The sequence below is a fragment of the Mus pahari genome, chromosome 6 (genome assembly GCF_900095145.1).
Source record: "Mus pahari chromosome 6, PAHARI_EIJ_v1.1, whole genome shotgun sequence".
Taxonomy (NCBI): Eukaryota; Metazoa; Chordata; class Mammalia; order Rodentia; family Muridae; genus Mus; species Mus pahari.
The window spans coordinates 96036671-96055875 of record NC_034595.1 but is presented as its reverse complement, the minus strand read 5'-3'; the positions used below and the strand labels follow the sequence as shown (position 1 = coordinate 96055875).

The window sequence follows — 19205 nt, the reverse complement described above, 5'->3', positions numbered from 1 at the left end:
AAGAAGAGGAAGAAGAAGAGGAAGAAGAAGAAGAAGAAGAAGAAGAAGAAGAAGAAGAAGAAGAAGAAGAAGAAGAAGAAGAAGAAGAAGAAAGAAGAAGAAGAAAGAAGAAGAAGAAAGAAGAAGAAGAAAGAAGAAGAAGAAAGAAGAAGAAGAAAGAAGAAGAAGAAAGAAGAAAGAAGAAGAAGAGATGCCCCAAGCTGACCAAGACTGCAACATTCCATAAAGCTTGGGAGTTTTGCACCACAGGCTTGAAGTGGGGCGCAGTGTCTATTGGCCCATTCTTATCATCCTAATGTTCCCTTGGGATATCTGCCTTGGTCGTGCCATGTCCCCCTTAAAGATTATGCCCATTGTTTCATGTCTTAATTTTGTGCCAGTGAAATTATGAGGAAAGGGAAAATGCTCGAGTTTTGTGTTCTTACAGATAAGCCTTGAATTGTGCAAAGGTGGGGCAACTCGAAGCCTTTGTCCCGTCTGGCTTTCTCTTCTGTATTTAGTGAATTTTTGTTTGTTTTGAGGCAGAGTCTTTCTGTATAGCCTGGGTTTTCTTCCTACTTCAGTTTCCTGAGTGCTGAGATTACAGCACAGGCCCAACTTTTTATTCTTTAATAGAGATTTATGCTTTGTTTTGTGTGTACGTGTGTGCACTCATTTATTTCCTCTTAGTTTGCAGGAGGGAAAAGGAAGGCCCGTAGCTTCCCACAAGGCAATTACCTGTGCAGAACTTGTCTTGGATGTGTCTCCAAAGACGCAGAGAGTCATCCTGAAAAAGAAGGTAAGAGCTCAGGGCTAGCAGTAAAAATTGGTCAGAGGTCTTATAAATGGCAGGAAGAGGGATAGTGGGTAGTTGAAACTGAAAGATGACATCAGTTAGGGTCAGCAGAGATGTAGCAACAACTCTCAGGGGAGGAAGATCAATGAGTTGTCATTTGAATGCACAGACCTGAGGAGTCTGCGTAGTTTAAGTTCTACAATTCCAAGGGCCCTGATGGAGGGCTGTGTTTACACTAATGTGTCCCCACATGTGGCATAAGTTAGCTTATTCATAATCAGTTGCACTTTGAGGTTATACAAATCTGGATAGATTTCCAATAGTCATGGGCCACTCGAAATCCATTCAGCCCGATGGCCTTCTCCCTTCCTTCTTCAGTCTCACCTCAGGTTTACTGACTAAGTTGCTAGCAAAGAGGGAAAGGGCACCTCAGAAAGATGATGTATCTTCATTTTTTAAAAGAGTTCTGGTTGGTTCCAGCTTAGGTCAGGTAAATCCCTGAAGGCCAGCTGTCCTCATTAGGCAACTGGATCCTGCTTCAGCCTGCAGCATCTGAGCTGCTTCCTATGTTGGCCAGTGCTGTGGGCAGATGTGAATACAGGTAAGGCTGTGGGAGCTGCCTGAGAGCTCTAGGCTGACTTTGATGTCATCAGCATGGACAGCAGTTCCAGCAGCAGAATAGGTGCTGCTCTCAATTTGAAGCTGGATTTCTCACTCCTCCTGAGCTGCATTTTCTTATCAAGTTCCTAGGGGTTTTAAAGGAACCATCTAAGATAATATACATGAAGTGCTATGTCAGACATGTGGGGATAATAGCATAGCACACACTTCTGAAGATACAGCCATGCCAGGCTCATACTGAGCACTTTGTAACACAAGAACTTGAAGAGGTAGGTTAGTTTGCCCATTTGACAGGTCAGGAAGCAGGCTCCAGGAGCTTAAATGCCTCATTTGCATTACTCAGGCTGTAACTAGCTCACTGTGACTGTGCAGCTGGGTCTCAGATCTGGCCATTTTTACTCTGATGTTCACATTAGAACCTTTGGTTTCCACTCTATAGGATGTCGCTCAGTAGCTACACTGCCCAGCCCTAGATTCAATTCCTGGTAGTTGATAAGAAAAAATGTAGAATGAAAAAAAAAAATCTTTCTGGCACAGCCAGGGCTATACAGAGAAACCCTATCTAGAAAACAAAACAAAACAAAACAAAACAAAAAAACCCTATCTTTCTTGCACATGTGTATCATGAGAATAAATTAGCGGGTACCAGGGGTGTCCATTGCTGTGGTGCATCTCCTACATGCTAGGAGTATGTGACCCTGAGAGTCACAGCTTGGATAGAGGTGTCCCTGCAGTGGGGCTATGTGGGTTGTGTTAGGGAGGCAACATGAAAGAACAGTTAAGTACACTCTAGACTGGGAAGGGCCACATCTGTCCCACTGCTCACCAGTCCTGGTAGCGTGGCAAAGTTACTTCTTCTCCCCATGCCATGACTTCCTCTTCCATAAGGACAGTGACAGCATGTGCCTTGTTGGATTATTTCGGGATTAAATGAATTACTGTATCTTAAATCCTTCAGACTAAGGCATAACCAGCAGCAGATTCTCAATAAGTATTATTACCTATAGTATATAAGGGATTACATAAACTCCTTTGACAGACCTGGAAGCATAATTACAGTATTTAAGTATTTTAGTAAATAAAGTGCATTGAAATTAGAAGCAGTCAACGGAAAATAAACTTTAAATTCAACCAAGCTAATCCTTGGCAGTAATCAACTTGTAACTGTCAAGACCATACACGTCGAAAGGAAGGAGTGGGGGCTGCTGCTGTCCCGACTCAGCAAGTTACAGGAACACCAGATACAGGTGCTGCATTGTGTCTGTTCTTGGTGTAAATGCACTCTCTTCTGGACTGAAGGCACCTGAGGTCATTGTCACATGAGATAGTGGTAATCATGGCAGTATAGCTAGGTAGGAGATTGGCCAGTCATTGGCTTCTGATTTTTTTTTTTTAAAGGATACTGCACAGTCATAGTGAGCTAGTTTTAGCCTGAGTAATGCAAATAAGCCATCTAAGCTCTTGGAGCCTGCTTCCTGACCTGTCAAATGGGCAAACTAACCTACCTCTTCAAATACTGAGTGTGTAGGTTATACAATTTTCTTTAAAGTTTATTTTAATTATTTATACATGTGTATGTCTTTTGGGTGGGGTCTAGGGGGGGTGCATTTATCAGTGCACCTTACCTTAGAATCCAGATAAGGTCTTCAGATCACTGCCTGGAGCTGGAGGCTGGAGTTACAAGCAGTTGTAGCTTGCTGTCTAATGTGGGTGCTAGGAAGTAAACGTCATGGGTCCTCTGCAAGAGCATACATGCTCTTTACCATGAAGCCATCTCTCCAGTCTCAAAGGATACTTCTTAAAAAATTTGTAAGCCGGGCGTGGTGGCGCACGCCTTTGATCCCAGCACTCGGGAGGCAGAGGCAGGTGGATTTCTGAGTTCGAGGCCAGCCTGGTCTACAAAGTGAGTTCCAGGGCTACACAGAGAATCCCGGTCTTGAAAAACAAAACAAAACAAAATTTGTACCACTTTCAAATTTTGGTTGCTTGATTTAGGGGTTTAGAATGGCCTGGTGAGCTGGCTAGGGTTTACCACATAGTCCTGATGCCCTGAGTTTAAGCCCCAGATCTAATGGTGAAAGGAGAGAACCAACTCCTGAGAATTGTCCTTAGACTTCCACACGTGTGTACCATTAGACACTCGTGGTAGCACTCAACATACATTACACACACATACGTATACTAATAGCAAAATCAAATTTAAACATTGAAAAAGAGTTTGGCATACTTATCTAACTAAAAATTCACAATAACGAAATCTTTAGTGTAATATTTTTTGTGGCATGAGAAACATCTAAGTCCACTGGTAACTGGAAAACTTCCTTGGCCTATTGTGAGGGACAGGGCTAGCTGTGGCTACATCTTTGTGTATCTGTCCATCAGGAACCAGGAAAGCGCTCTCAGCTCTGGAGGATGACAGGGACAGGAATGCTGGCCCATGAGGGCTCTGCAGTGCCTCACAACCCTAACAAGCCCTCAGCCACACGCTCCATCGAGGGGTCTGCTATCCTGGATATTGCTGGACTCGCTGCTGTGACAGACAACAGGTAATCTGCGGGGTAATTTTTGAATCAAATTCATTACATTTTAATTCAGACTTGAGAAATTTGCCCCTCAAATTCTGTAAACCGTTGTGAAAATTGGTATATTTTGATTTTTTTTCTCCTTAACGACTGCTGCCTATCAAATTTTCAGGTATCATTTAATTTTAAAGTCGTGACAGCACCCATACAGGTGTTAAGAAATATCAAATAGTAAGGTATTTTATAGAAAATAAACATTTATTTTACTGTAAATTCTAGCCTACCCTTGTTCTCTAAAATTGAACAGTTTCTGTTCTTTTTTTTTTTTTAAATATTTACTTACTTATTATATGTAAGTACACTGTAGCTGTCTTCAGACACTCCAGAAGAGGGAGTTAGATCTTGTTACAGATGGTTATGAGCCACCATGTGGTTGCTGGGATTTGAACTCTGGACCTTCAGAAGAGCAGTCGGGTGCTCTTACCCACTGAGCCATCTCACCAGCCCACAGTTTCTGTTCTTAAGTTTTTCTAATATTGTGTTACGTCTTTCAAGAAGAATTAATTTAACAGTACTACTCAGACCTGTTTTTTATGATTAACTCTTACATGAATTACTTTAGCTTAAATAAGTTACTTTACTCATGAATTGGTTTCTCCATAAAATCATTGTTTGTATTTTTTAATTGTTACGTCATTTATTTCCAAAAATGTGTACTTCAAGACACAGAGTAAAGTGTTTAGAAATGGAACTATAAAGACAGTTGAAGATTTCAACTGTTCAATAGAGAGCCTCTCCCAGACTGCAAGATGGCTTGCTCTGCGAGACACAAGCATTTGTGGTTTAGGTCTCCATTATGTTGACTATGATTCGATTGCAGGGTCAGGGTGCTGATAAGCAGAGGGACAGAGCCTCAGATTCTCCTAAGGCTTCTATCTAGAGATAGACCTCATTGTGTGTCTCTGTCCAGATATGAGCCACTGATGCTGAGAAAGCCGGATCGCAGGCGCAGCACCACCCAGACCTGGAGCTTCCATGAGGGAAAACTGACCTGTGGCTTGCATGGGCTGGTTGTTCAGGTCAGTTGCTTTTGACACCCTGAGTTGCAATTCTCAGGGTCAAAACAAAGCCTCATCTATGTTATGTATGATGAATTATTCAATGGGAAAAATTAATCAGAGCACAGGACTCTCCAGTTACTTCACTTTTGTTAAAGGCAGTCAAGAAACGTTTGCTGTGCATCTGTGTGTTCCTACATGGGAAATGTGATTTTCTTTTTTTAAGACTTAATTTTATTTTAAAATATTTATAATTCAAATAGAATTACATCACTTTCTTTCTTTTCCCCCTTCCTGCCCCTCCCACTCTCCTTTCTCCACTTGCTCCCATGCTCCCACAGCTTTCAAATTCATAGCCTCTTTGTTGTTGTTGTTGTTAGATGCACATGTATGCACAAGTATATACAAATGCACCCTGCTGAGTCCATGTTTAGACTGACCACTCTGCATTGAATAACTGATTTAGGTGACTCATCCCTGGGAGAGACCAATTTTCTTCTTCCCTGCAGTCTTTAGTTGCCTATATCGTTCTTCATCTAGGGGTGGGACATACAGAACTTCCCCCTTCCATGTTGACATGTTCATCGATACTGCCATTGTTCCTGTTCTCTTTATATAGCCATTTATAGGAGAATTGCTTCTCAGCAGAATTTGTGGTGTTCTGGCTCTTATAATCTTTCTAATCCCTGGCTCCTGCACCGATGGCTCAAGATTTCTTTTACTTTAATTATGTGTATGTGTGTGCATGTATGTGTGAGTATGTGTACATAGTAGTACCAGTGCCTGCAGAGTCCAGAAGAGGACGTCAGAACCCCTGAATCTGGAGTTATAGGTTTTATGCTACTCGATGTGGCTGCTGGGGATGGAACTTAGTTCCTCTGCAAGAGCAGCAAGCTCTTTCCATCACTGAGCCATCTCTCAGCTCCACAGGCGGTGTTCTTGAAGGTGATAGATCAAGGGTGTTAGATGTAGCTGTCCCATGGGATAGCTTCTTTTACTTTTGGTCTTGGTTTCTCTGAAAAAAGTTTTCCCTGATGACAAAAATTACTACCTTACTTTTTAAAAGAAGGGGGTAAAGTATCCACTGAAGGCCCAGCCCTGAGGTGGGTGGGTTAGCTTAGATCCTGGAAGCTACAGCAGTCTTCTGTAAAGTGTAGGAGCTGGTCAGGAGTCCACACTGCCGTCCTTATCCTCCTCCTCCTCCTCCTTCAATAATTACATTTCCAGTATTCTTTCATTCCTTTTTAATATTTTTGAAATTATATTGTATTTACATCACTTTCTCCTTTAATCCCTTTGAACCTTCCCATATCCCTCCTTTTCTTTCTTTTGAATTCATCACTTCTTTTTAACTGTTAAGTGCATGTGTGTGTGTGTGTGTGTGTGTATGTGTGTGTGTGTGTCTGTCTGTCTGTCTTTGTGTGTGTATGTATGTGTATTTTTATGTATATGTTTTCAAAGCTGACATGAAAACATATAACTTGGTATTATATAACCAGTTTAATTATATACATGCTTCTGATTTCACTTATTGCTACATTCTTAGTGGTATTGCAATTAGCATTTTGTTGTAGAAAATGTAACAGGCTTGACAGTTTTCTTTGTCCTGAACTCAGCCAGTCTGTGACTGAATAAATTTCCATGTACTTTATAAGCGAATATGTACATGGGAAATGAATTGTCAGGCCTTTAAATTTCTGCCTTTTCTTTCTATGGGACAGGTATGTGCCCCTGCATCTGAGGTGAGCAGGTGGAAGGGTAGCTTGTAGTGTTGAGCGGCGCAGTGACTGCGCAGGTCTGCCTTTCGTGGGCCTCACACAGAACACAGCAGTCCAGCCACCGGCCTTCAGCACAGTCAGTGTTTCTCTCCTCAGTGGAGTCCGGCTCTTCTCTTACATGGGGCTGTGTGCAGCCAAAAGAAGTCTCTTCTGTGGGGAGATTTATTTTCTTTCCCTCTGTGGCCCTGAGCATTTCTCATCAAAGGCCAGCTGCTTACTTATGTGAACCTCACATCTGGAGTGGATTTGGGATTTTCAATTAGCAACACAATTCAGACTTCTAGAGGCAAAAGAAGCCTTGTTATAATTGGTGGGTTCCGGGTCTGACCCTGACTTTACTTCTAGTTTTTTGTTTTGTTTTGTTTTGTTTTAAAGCCCATATAATTCCAATTTTCGTGGAGCATTCCCTCCCACCCAAATCCCCTTTCAATGTTTGTTGTTTCCTGAATCTGCCCTCCATTTCTTTGCTGTGAATGTGTTTTGGTTAGGCAACTGGGTTTGTTTCATTCCTATGCTAAGTTAGGCAATAGAAGATTTGCAAACATATTCTGACCTGCCCTTTCCAAGGTATATATGTACTGTCTAAACTTACGCTTATGAAAGGCTTTCATCGTATTGAAACCTGCCCTATGTCTCAGTATTTAAAATTAATATAAAGATGGGTGGGCATGGTTGTGCATACCGACAATTCCTACAGGAGACAATGAGTTTGAGGTTACCTAGGCAAAAGAGCAAGGCCGTGTTCTGAAACCAAAACCAAGAGAAAGTATTGAAATATTTGTTCTCTCTAGTTTTTGGCATGTCCCCATGGGCCTTGCCCTGTAGATCTGCGTTTCGTGTGAGGAACATAGCAGGAATATGACTTTTCCCAAAATCTTGCCAAACTGTGTTCCAGTCTGTATTACAGTTGAAAAGTAGCATTGATGGGCTTATTTGGTTCTTTTGCCTTCAGCATAGGGGAAGTTTATGCTTTAGAACTGGCTTTTTAATTGGTAAGTTGAGGGAAAAATGATCAGTTTTATAATATTCAAGGTTTTTAGGCAAAGCTCAATGATAGTACTGAAAGAAGCAAAGCTGGCTTTGGCTCCTTTATAAACTTATTGTAGTGACTGAGGCCTCCTAAAAGGTGGGGTAAAACTACTGTCTTTGTGGGGTCACCTCTTACTGTGTGTGCATGTAACTTTCCATGTTAGTGCAGTAAACTTATCTCCCGTTGTGTACAGTCTTTTTTTTTTTTTTTTTTCAAGACTACCAAAATGTGGCTCCTCAAAGAAGAATTTCATTTCATTTGTTACATAGGCAGTTTGTTGAATTATCCAAGTCTGTGCTTTGACCTTTTCTTGTACATTTTCATTTTGACATCTTTTAGGCCAAAGGAGGACTTTCTGGATTGTTTGATGGAGCTGAAGTTGTTCTTGGTCCTGACTCATCTGTGGAGCTGTTGGGACCAGTTCCACCAGAACAACAGTTTGCTAACCAAAAAATGAGGCCTGGTTCTGGAATGTTGTCCATACGAGTCATCCCTGATGGGCCAACGAGAGCACTCCAGGTAAGCAGAGAAGGACCCGCATAGCCCACGTCCTTCCCACCGGCGTGGCTGGCTGTTTAACAGTATTTATCTTAGTGTATTCACATGCGGAATATGCTCGGTCTCCATTACAAAGTTGTATGGGAGCTAGAGTGGAAATGAGTGCAGATATAAGTTAAGCAAAATCTAAAAATGCTTAGAACTTAACCAGGCATGGAGGTGGTTACTCATACTCTGCTTTCAAGAGGCTGAGCCATGAGGATCACTTGTTCAAATTCAAGTCCAGCCTGATTACATGAGAAGACCTTTATCTCCAATATATAAGAATTTAAGACGATAAGAAAAATGCATGCTGATATTGTCAGAGTCGTTAACTATTCTACTCATTTTTAAAACAATTGATAAGTGACTATTCATGAAAGGAGCTTTTTTACCCAGACAAGTACAATGGTGTGTCCCGAAGGGAGTGGTGAGGGGAGTGAAGAGCCTGGGCTTTGAGGCTGAGGGAATGCCTACAAGACATAATACTCAATGAGCAGTAAGTTAACAGAAAGAATGAACCTGGTAGAGAAGGCAAAGCAGAGGGGTTTCACCGTGTTGGGCTTGTTCATACAGAGGTAATTTTCTCAGCAACTATTAGAAGCAAGCAGCATTTCGGCATGTGACAGTGAGCTGACAGTCTGAATTCCATCTTCATAGTTTACCTTAGGGGCATAGACAGCTGCTGAGAGATAAGCATAGGAAGTTGTTGTATTAGGGTTCTCTAGAGGAACAAAATGTCTAAAATGAATATATGTCTGGATATTAAAGGAAGATTTATTGGAGTGGCATATAGGCTGTTGGCCCATCTAGTCCATCAGTGGCTATCCTGCCCCAAGGGCCAAGAGTCTGTAGTTGTTAAGCCACAAGACTGGATGCCTCAGCCAGTCTTCAGTATGCATTGGGATCCTGAAGAAGTACATTCTAATACCAGGAAAGAAATGTTTCAGCAGCAGGAGAGAGGAGAGGCAGGCAAAAGGTAAAACCTTCCTTATTCCATGTTCTTTTATATAGACTGCCATCAGACATGGCCCAGACTTGGGATGAGCATTTGCACCTCAAATGATTGATTAAGAAAACCTCCATGGGTATGCCCGGCTGTTTTGGTTTTAGTTAATTTCAGATATAGTCAAGTTGACAAACAACACTAGCTCTCACAGTTATATAGTATTTGGGAAGCTGAGTAGTGAAGAGACTGGTATTGGCATATGGTAAGAAATAAGTCTAGAGACAGGATTGGAACCTAAGATTCAAACTAATTGTAAGATGTTTTGTCCAAGGCAGGCAGGGGTCAGGGGTTGTTGTGATAAAGATTGATCTGAGATAACTCATTGGCTGCGGTGTTAAAAAAAGATTAGAGACAGAGAAAGCCCAATTAAGAGGCTCTGGCATGAAGATCAGAAATGGTGGCTTAGAGCAAAGTGCCAGGTTTGCAGGTGGTGGGGGATAGGGGGTGGGGGGTGGAGGGAAGAGAAGCTAATCTAAAGGAAGCTGACTGAATGTGGGTTGGAGCCTGAGGCAGAGTGGCCTCTAGAAATCTGTTAGGTAGCAAGGGCAGAGCAGATTTGAGGGAAACAGAAATTAAGTTGGCACTTGCTAGGCTAAGTTAACATGGTTCTCTGTGATGATGTCCAAAAGCCATTGTGATTTCTGATTTGGAGCTCAAGGTGAGATGTGTGTTGGAGATGCTGGCATCAGTCATAGAGTAATAGAGAGCTGAGGGAAATAAGACGGTGGAGTACTGCTTTACAGAGGCCAAAGGAACTCAAGTGCAGAGGCCTGCCTGTGTTTTCTCAAGCCTGTCTGTGAGGCCTACCTGTGCTCTGTGAGACCTATTCTTGCTCTATGAGAACCTGGCCTTGCTCTGTGAGGCCTGCCTACATTCTATGAGGCATCCAAAGTGTTTAGCTGGATAGAGTGCTATCTAGACTCAGAATTGCACCTGCTTCATTATTGCCCAGATCTTGCTCTAGCAGCCTAGGAGACCATTAGCTTCTGTGGTTTTCCTGGGCATGTAGTAAGTCTTGAGCAATAGTTGGTGTAGAAGTGTTGTCCCTCCTTTTGTTCTGTTTTGACTTTAGATAACAGACTTCTGCCAGCGAAAAAGTGAGCGCTCATCATATGAAGTGGAGGAACTTCCTGTTACAGAGCAGGAGCTGCAGAAATTGAGGAATCCAGACACACATCAGGAGCTTGAAGTAAGTTTACCAGTTTATTTATACATGTGTTCATGTGTGTGGTTGTGGTACCACAGTGGGTGTGAGATCAGAGAACTTGCAACAGTCAGTTCTCTCCTTCCACCTTTACCTACTGAACCATCTTGCCAGTCCAGACAGTAAGTTTTTAAAATGTTGCAGATTAACTTTCCTGGTCACCGATTGGTTGAGAATTTGCTTGGTGATTGTGTGAACTCTTGACTGTGGGGTGCTGTTTCGTTGTGTTTACTGTTACCACTCATCTGTTTATGTCACGCGAGTAATGTGTGCAGCTTAGGTAGAATCACCGAGTAACAGATGTTCCTCTAGATGACAAAATGGAAGCTGAATGATCCAAATTTTAATAGTATTTAGAGAATAAGAAAATTTGACTTTTCCCCCTCCATCTGACTTAAATCCTTCTTCCTTTATCTTTGGGCTTTGGGAAGAGAATGACAAGCTTGAGGTAGAGAAGAGATGGGCATGAGGGAGCACACTTACTTGATCTTGGTGAACAGTGTTTAATCAAATGCCTGTGTGGAGCCATGCCAGATGCTGTGGCAATGCACAGAATAACCCTAACAAGGAAAGAGGTTCTAGAACAATCAGTCTCCTATACTGTGCAACAACTGTGTGTGCTGGCTAAAGTGTCTTCACACCCCAATGGCATTGTGACCTGACCGAGGAGTCCATCCAAAATGGAAGGCTTGGCTTCCAGGGGGATTGGAACATTTGAGCCAGAAAGGTAACTGTCAAAACTCTGCAGTAGTTTTATACTGTTGAGAGGTAAAGAGAAGAGAGACTGAAAGCCATTCATGTCTGTGTACTCCTCTGGCTTCTATGAGACCTGTTATAAACAATTGACAAGCTTTTGATTTCCTTTCAGGTGCTTGTGCGGTTAGAAGGCGGAATTGGTGTCTCTTTAATTAACAAAGTCCCAGAAGAACTTGTCTTTGCAAGCCTGACAGGAATCAACATCCATTACACTCAGCTGACAGCCAGTCACATGCTTGAGCTTAGCATACAGGATGTGCAGGTACCAGGAGGAGAGTGTTGTTTGAATGCTCATTTATGTGTATCTCTGTGTGTGTATGTGTACACATGAGTGCCAGTGCCAAGGGAAGACAGAGCTGCCCTCCTGCACCTGGAGTTAGAGGCAGTTGTGAACCACTCAGTATGGATTCTGGAAACCACACCAGGACCTTTGCAAGACCCACAGTACTCTTTATGACCGAGGCATCTCTGCAGTCCATGGAGGAAATATCTAATCTTCAAAAGAGTCATCCTGTGAAGAGCTTCCACCTCAGTGCATCTCACAAGTTCTCTATGCTTTTGAGACAGGTTCTTACTGTGTGGCCTTGGCTGGCCTATAACTTACTGTATAGGACCAGGCTGGCCAGGAACTCACAGAGAATCTGCTTGCCTCTGCCTCCTGAGTGTTGTCAACAAATGCATGGCCATTAGGCCTGGCAATACAAACCAAGATGAATTCCTGATTATACGGCTGATGTGTAAAGAGCTTAGTTAGCTATTGGGAGTGATCGCTGGTGCACACACAGTGTATATATGGAGGTCAGTTGTCACTCTCCTCCTTTACCTGGATCCCAGGACTTGAACTTGGGTTGAGTTTGCATTGTCAGGTAGTGTCACCAGCCTCAGTTTTCCCATCATATGAGCTTAGGGTGGAAAAAAAAAAAAACAAAAAAACCAAAAAAACAGAGTCAGGTAGTCTTTTCCAGGAGGAGTTGAGGTCATTGTGATAAACAACAGGGTCTGACTTCTACTTCCAGGCCAGATGGAGTAACTGAGACTGGCTTTATTCTCCTATTGAGATAACAGCTTCAGAACACTAGACATCTGACCACAAAGGACAGTGATCCCCGTACAAGATGGGAGCTAAAAGAGGTGAAACTTATAAATGGCTTAGCTAGAGAAGTTTCCAGGCTATAGTGCTGTGAGAGGAGACTGGAACAGCAGCCTGCAGAGTGGAGGCGTTATGAAGACAGAGCTGAGAATCCACAGAGACTGACAGCTAAATCCACAGCAGTGGACCTATGTGGAGAGAGCGGCAGAGGAAGAGGTTTGGCAGAGTACTGATCTGTGTGGAGAAGCTGTTCATCCAGGAGGATCTGAGGGAGCAGGCTGTGAGCTGTACCGGCACCCCAGAATATGTGGGACATTGAAAAGAGTCCCAGGCAAGTCTTGCCTCCATGACTTGTTGGCCCCAGATTGGATGCTGCTCTGGCCCTCTCTTGAAAATCATGAAAGGAAGAGCTGAAGGGTCAACAAGTATCCCAGGAAATGGACTGTGTTCCCCACGAACCTTGTAATGTATTTGGGTGCAGACATGTCAAGCACCCAACAAGGCAGAACTGACAGGCCGTAGGCAGCCACCGTGATGCAGACAAGAGAGCTTTCAGGAGGGACCCAGAGCTCATGAGGTTGTTAGAGCACACTAAAGCTGATAACAAAATTGGAGTGGATGTGTATAACACACAACCTGGATAGAAATCCAGTTGGCCTTCCATACCTGTGGGCTTCATATATGTGCTTAACATATCCAGAGCTTTCTCTATATCATTGTTTCCCAAACAAAGCATAGCAACCATTTCCATAGAACTTACATTGGCTGAGACACTGTAAGCCATTTAGAGACTATAAAATGTGCAGAAGACTGTGTGTGTTTGTGTACAAATACCACACTGCTTTAAGATTCATCAATCTTAGCATACAAGGTACCTTGAACCAATTCACTGCCTCTCTGAGATGCCATAGGTTATATAAAAGCAATAGTAAAGTTAATCATGGATAAAAACATATACAAAGGAACAAAGCTAAGATGACAAAGATAACAGATTTCTTGTTGGGAAAAAATGTAAGTGAAAACTTGGTCAGCAATACCTTTAAGTATTGAAAGCAGGCAAAAAGCTATCATCCTAGAAACCTACTCCTAGAAAAAGTATGTTTCTAAAATAAGGGTATCTTAGTCATTGTCCTGTTGCTGTGATGCTATGACCAAGGCAGTGCTTATAAAAGGAAGCATTTAATTGAGGTTTGCTTACAGTTTCAGAGGGTTAGTTTGTCATCATCATGGTGGGGAACATGTTGGCACATAGGCAGACATGGTGCTGGAAAACAAACCCGGAGCTTTATATCCTGATTCACAAGCCTCAGGTAGATAGTATAACTGGGCCTAGCATTGGCTTTTAAATGACAGAGACCACTCTCAGTGGCACACCTTGTCCAAAAAGTTACACCTCCTCTAAGAAGGCTACACCTCCTAGTGCTTCCCTGAACTAGGGACTAGACATTCAAATACAGGTACCTATGGGAATCATTCTCATTGAAACCATCATAAAGCACGTGGTGAGGATGTTCTTAGACACAGAAATGATAAAAGGATTTATTATCTAAGACCACAGCTTCCAAAAGCATCAAAGAACATTACCCAGCAGACAGAAAATGGTGCTAATGGAATTTGAATCAGTATAAAGGAGAGAAGAAAACCTGATATGAAGACATGAAAAACATGCAAGAGTAGACTTCTTAAGTAAGTCTCCTCAGGAGGTGATGGTTGCTTGGACAAGCATGACAACACTGATGTGGTGTCTGTACCACATAGAGAAGTAAAACAACAAACAACTACTATGGCGTGAAGTCTGCAGGGACAGCTGCAAGTTCAGCATTATGATTTTGTATATCAAGTAGTATGATGTCATTTAATGGTAGACCAACATATTGAGTTAAATACTGTAACCCCTCCCAAAATAATAATAATTTTAGGTAAGTAATAAAGTGAAATGTTAAATGCTTGATGAATCCAAGAGAATTCAGAAAATGAGAAAGACAACATATGAGACAGATAGTAAGCCATAGCAAGATGGCAGACAAAAACTTAATGGTGCCAATTAATTGTCAGTGAGATCAATGTAGAGGTGGTCAGATTGCATTAAAAAGGGCCACAAGAAAAGGCCTGTAGTCAGGCTTGAGGCTTAGGCAGGGGGATCATGTGTTCAGGGTCTGCATGTGTTATATAGTGATACCTTGTCTCTAGCCTCCCCCACACTTGTTAGCTATAAAGACTCAAATAGGTTAAAAGGGTCTAAAAGGGGGTGGGGAGGCACACTACACTTTAGTCATGAGGAAGGAAGTAGGAGTCACATTGATTAATGTCAGAACAAAGAATATTAGCAGAGATAAAGAAGGTAATTTCCTAATGATAGGAGAATTAATTAATCAAGAGGACATGACACATGTGAACACTGATATGTCTAATCACAGACTCTAGCCTTCTGACATTGTGACACTGTGTCAGCTCCAGAAGCCTCACTTGAGAGCTGTGCAATTGACTTATAAAGAAACTGCAAAAAGAAAAAAGAAAATCCCAGAATGTTTTAGTAAGTTTACGATCTCGTGCTGTGCTGCATCTGTAGCTGCCCTGGGCTGCACATGGCTCAGAGCCTGAGGGTTAGACCGACTGATTAGAACTTTAAAATATGCAGAAGAGAGCTGGTGAGGTGTCTCAGTAGATACGGGAGCTGCTTGCTTTCAGGTCTGTTGAGAACTGACTCCCACACGATATCCTCTGACCCCCACATGCAGACAGACACATGCACACACCAACCAATTGTGTATGAAGCCTGGTGCATGCAGTGATGAACAAGAGTCCTGTCTCAAACAAGGCAAGGACTGACATCCAAGATTGTCTTCCGACCTCCACACATGGGACCCTATGGACACATATTCACACATGGGACCCTATGGACACANCACACATGGGACCCTATGGACACATATTCACACATGGGACCCTATGGACACATATTCACACATGGGACCCTATGGACACACATTCACACCTGCACGCATACACTGGCACAAAGGTTGAAAAACAGAAAAATTGAAAGAGAGCAGGTAAACACAGAAAGAAAAGCTAAGCATCTGAAATCCATGAACTAGAATCTTTAATTGCAGTAGAAAAAAAAAATCAGTGAAATGCAAAGGTGTCTTTGAGGGCTAGAGAGACTGCTCAACCTTCCGAGCTTGCGGATGATCGGGGTCTGTGCTCTCTTGTTTATAAGGCATTTAGAACGAGGGAGAGCATCAACAGCATAGCGGGAAGAACACTGGCCTTGAACAGAGCAGGCATCGATGGAACCATTCCTATCATTACTCATCTGGAGCAAGGGCTCTTCTCTACTTCTGCCTCTGTCAGCTAGGGACAGTGTGCTGAGGCTCATACCTCGGTATCACATGTATAGTGACCAATGCACTGCTGGGCACTGAGGGTTGTGATGCATACATTGACCTTTTTTTTTTTTTTTGACATGACAGGTCTTCTCATTTGATGCTTTAAGTTCTTTTTTCTATTTTGAAACTATTTTTTTATTAGCAAATATTGTGCCATTTATTGTGTTAAATACAAGGTTTTTAAAATATGAATATTCTGTGGAGTGGCAAAATTGAGCTAACTTCTTGGTCTTCACTAAGTCAAGTCTTAGTCTTATAACTTTCCTTGTTATTTCTTTTGTTACTATGTTGTTATTGTCAATTCAATTTTTATTTATTTTGTGCATTTATGTGTGCGCAAGTGGCAAAATGTGTGTGTGGAGGTCAGGAAACAACTTGAGAGAATCGGTTCTCTCCTACCACATGGGTCCTGGAGATAAACTCAAGTCTGGGAGCTTGGCAGCAGATGCCCTTCCCTGCAGAGCCGGCTTGCCTACCCTGTTACTATGTTTGAGGCATGGACTCTCTGTGTAGCCTCCAGTGCTCAGTTCTCCTGCCTCCACTTTCTAAGTGCTGGTTCTCTGCTGTGCATCACTTTTCCCATTAGTGTCACCACCACTGCTCTTGGATTCAATCTATTACTGGATGTGTGTGTGTGTGTGTGTGTGTGTGTGTGAGTATGCTGTAGATGTGAGGTGGCAAAGTGGCCAGGGGACTCTGAGTAGCCGGCATAGCACAAAGCACCAAATATAAATAATAATAAAAAATAATAATAATAACAACTAAGCAGCTTGTCTTGTTTGTTTCTGTTTTGTTGGCTTTTCCTGCTCCAGGTGGACAATCAGCTCATTGGCACTACTCAGCCCTTCATGCTCTATGTAACTCCCCTGAGCAATGAGAACGAGGTCATTGAGACAGGTCCTGCTGTGCAACTCAATGCAGTGAAGTTCCCCAGTAAGAGCACGCTGACCAACATCTACAAGGTGGGCTGGCGGGGAGGCTGGGGACAATGGCATGTAGGAGGCACTCTTGCTCTCTCACAGCCAGGCCACAGAGCGAGCAGCAGCACACTGTGTGTATAAAGGTGGCTCTCAGGGCCGAGCCACATGTGGCTTCTGTTTGACCATTGAGGGAAATGTTCGGAGCACCTTTTCTTGGCATCCTATATCCTTAGTTATCAGTACTGAACCCAGGGAGTCGAGAGGCATCAGTCCTGAGTGAAGCAGTATCTTGTAGGCTGCTGTGGTCTGTTACTGCATGTTGAGTAGTCCAGAGACAAGTCTAGAGAGCTATGTGGAGTCTGTCCTTGGAATAATGTGCTAAGTAAACTGCCATGAGTAGTATACTAGCAGCAGAGAGTTAAAAGTGAGGAAGCTTTCTGATCTGGGGGTTCCCAAAGTAGAAGCCAGCTGGGATAGCAGCAAGCTGTAAAAGCCAGAACCCTCTTTCTGCTCCTTTGTCATCAGTGATAATGGGAGCAAGCATACCTGCACCTCCACCACAAACCCAGTCATATAGCTTCTGCTCACTGGTGAGGCCCGAGAGATCAAGCAGGATGGCCAAGTGTTCACTGAACACCTGGAGTTCTGGTGACTATAACAAGCAAAGAGAGGTGAGCTGCAAGTCATTTATCATTATTTCAAACAGGTAAAGAAACCACGAAACAGGGTCTTGATTTCCTGCCCAGGCTGATCTGGAACTGCTGGGCTCAAGCAAGACTCCTGCCTCTACCTTCCTTAGTAGCAGAAACTATAGTTTCTGCCAGCCTATTTCTTTGGGACCTGCTTCCTGGCACAAATGAAAGCTGCTTTGGTGCTTGACTGTAAACCAGACTTTTTTTCTCTCTAGCACCTGATGGTCACGGCTCAGAGGTTCACAGTACAAATTGAGGAAAAACTGCTGCTCAAGCTACTAAGTTTCTTTGGCTACGATCAGGCAGAATCAGGTAAAGCTGATCACTCTACTCTTCTGCCTGGGATTGGCAGTTATTCTGTTTGTAAAATCCAGGTAGTTCCTAGACACCAACAAAGCTGACTCTCTGCCTGTCAGTCTGAGCTAGCTGGATCAGGCTTGGGGTTTAGCAACTCCTTTCCCAAAATTGCTTGTTGTCTGAGTTATGTCCAGGAACTAGGCTTCCCTGAGAGGGTCTTGGCATCATGGAATGTCCAATGGCTGGCCGCTGGGAAGCAGTACACCCTCGTTTCCTTTGTAAGTTCTGACCTTCTGCTCTAATAGAATGGAATGATGACCATCATTTAGCAGGTCACTTAGTTATGAAACCAGCTCAGGGCTAAGAGTCAGAAAAGCCTTTTTGGCAGGTGCTTTGATTTAGTTTGAAAAACAAAACTGGCTAACCACAATTATTAACTTTTAATGTCTGTACCCTTGTACCTTAATGTCATTACAAAGGTTTCTTGTTGCTGTCCTTTGGCCTTTGGAAAGGGAGTCAGATCACTATCAGAAAGCCTAAGCTTCTTGCAGAGCTGAGCAGAGAGTTCAGCTGTTGTTTCTGTACCTTCCCCATCACAGCCTCTTCTCCTGCTGCTAGATGGCTCTAGCTAAGAAAGAAGTCAATGATGCACAACCTTTTTCAAAGATTTATTTTGTGTGCATGTGTGCATATGTGTATAAGTGTCTTCCCTGTGTGTGCAGTTACTTGTGGAGGCTGAAGGAGGGGGTCAGATCCCCTGGAGTTATAGGTAATTGTAAGCTGGCTTCATTTGGCTGCTGAGAACTGAACCAGGTCTTCTAGATGCACAGTAAGCACTCTGAACTGCTTAGTCATCTTTCTAGCCACTTGGCTAGTTTTTTATGTGTTTGTTGTTTTGAGACAGTCAGTCTTTGCAGTTCATGCTCAAGTTCATGAACATATCCTTTAGCCTGTTACTGTCTGCATTTATCCACCATGTTAACTAGAAAGAAAATGCATATACACACCCACAATGCAAGAAAAATATTTTTTGTCTTTATAATCTAGATTTAGAATTGAACCTTAAATCTTCAGTATCACAAGTAAAATAGGATTAAGCTTTTAGAGTACTTAGGATTGTCTATGGATTTTGCTCAGTGCCACTACTGCAGGTAGTATACATGGAGTACTGGACTCTGTCCTTAGTGCCTCAAAAAGAAAGAAAGTAAAATTGAGAAGGAGACCACTATTTGGGAGGAAGAACAAGGCCCTGCCTGCTTAGTCGAGTGCGTTGCACTTTGGTTGGTTCAGGCTCCAGTTTATTTGGAGTTATACAACCACCTGAGTCCTCAACAGCCAGGCAGGTGTTCTGTTTGGCTCCTTCCCCATAAGATTCACTTCAGGTTTCATGGGTCATATTTTTCTTGTGAATCCCTCTCAGAAGTTTTTTACAGCCTTGCACAGAGAAACGTAGGCTTTTTGGAAGACCTTGTCTGCCTGTCATTACTCTTCCTCTACTTTCAGTAGCCAGTTGAGTGTGGAAGACAGGTC

At 42.8% G+C, this 19205-nt stretch overlaps 1 protein-coding gene across 4 annotated transcripts in view; it reads left to right on the top strand.

Moving 5' to 3' along the window:
• Vps13d (vacuolar protein sorting 13 homolog D) overlaps window positions 1-19205 on the top strand; it is a 227041-nt gene that overhangs the window by 124625 nt on the left and 83211 nt on the right. For all 4 annotated transcript variants that reach the window (XM_029539692.1, XM_029539694.1, XM_021201317.2 and 1 more), the window contains 8 exons: window positions 670-778; window positions 3779-3942; window positions 4889-4997; window positions 8124-8303; window positions 10403-10519; window positions 11403-11552; window positions 16579-16728; window positions 17594-17690. In XM_029539692.1, the coding sequence (XP_029395552.1) occupies window positions 670-778; window positions 3779-3942; window positions 4889-4997; window positions 8124-8303; window positions 10403-10519; window positions 11403-11552; window positions 16579-16728; window positions 17594-17690 (1076 nt within the window). The remainder of the gene's footprint in view (window positions 1-669; window positions 779-3778; window positions 3943-4888; window positions 4998-8123; window positions 8304-10402; window positions 10520-11402; window positions 11553-16578; window positions 16729-17593; window positions 17691-19205) is intronic.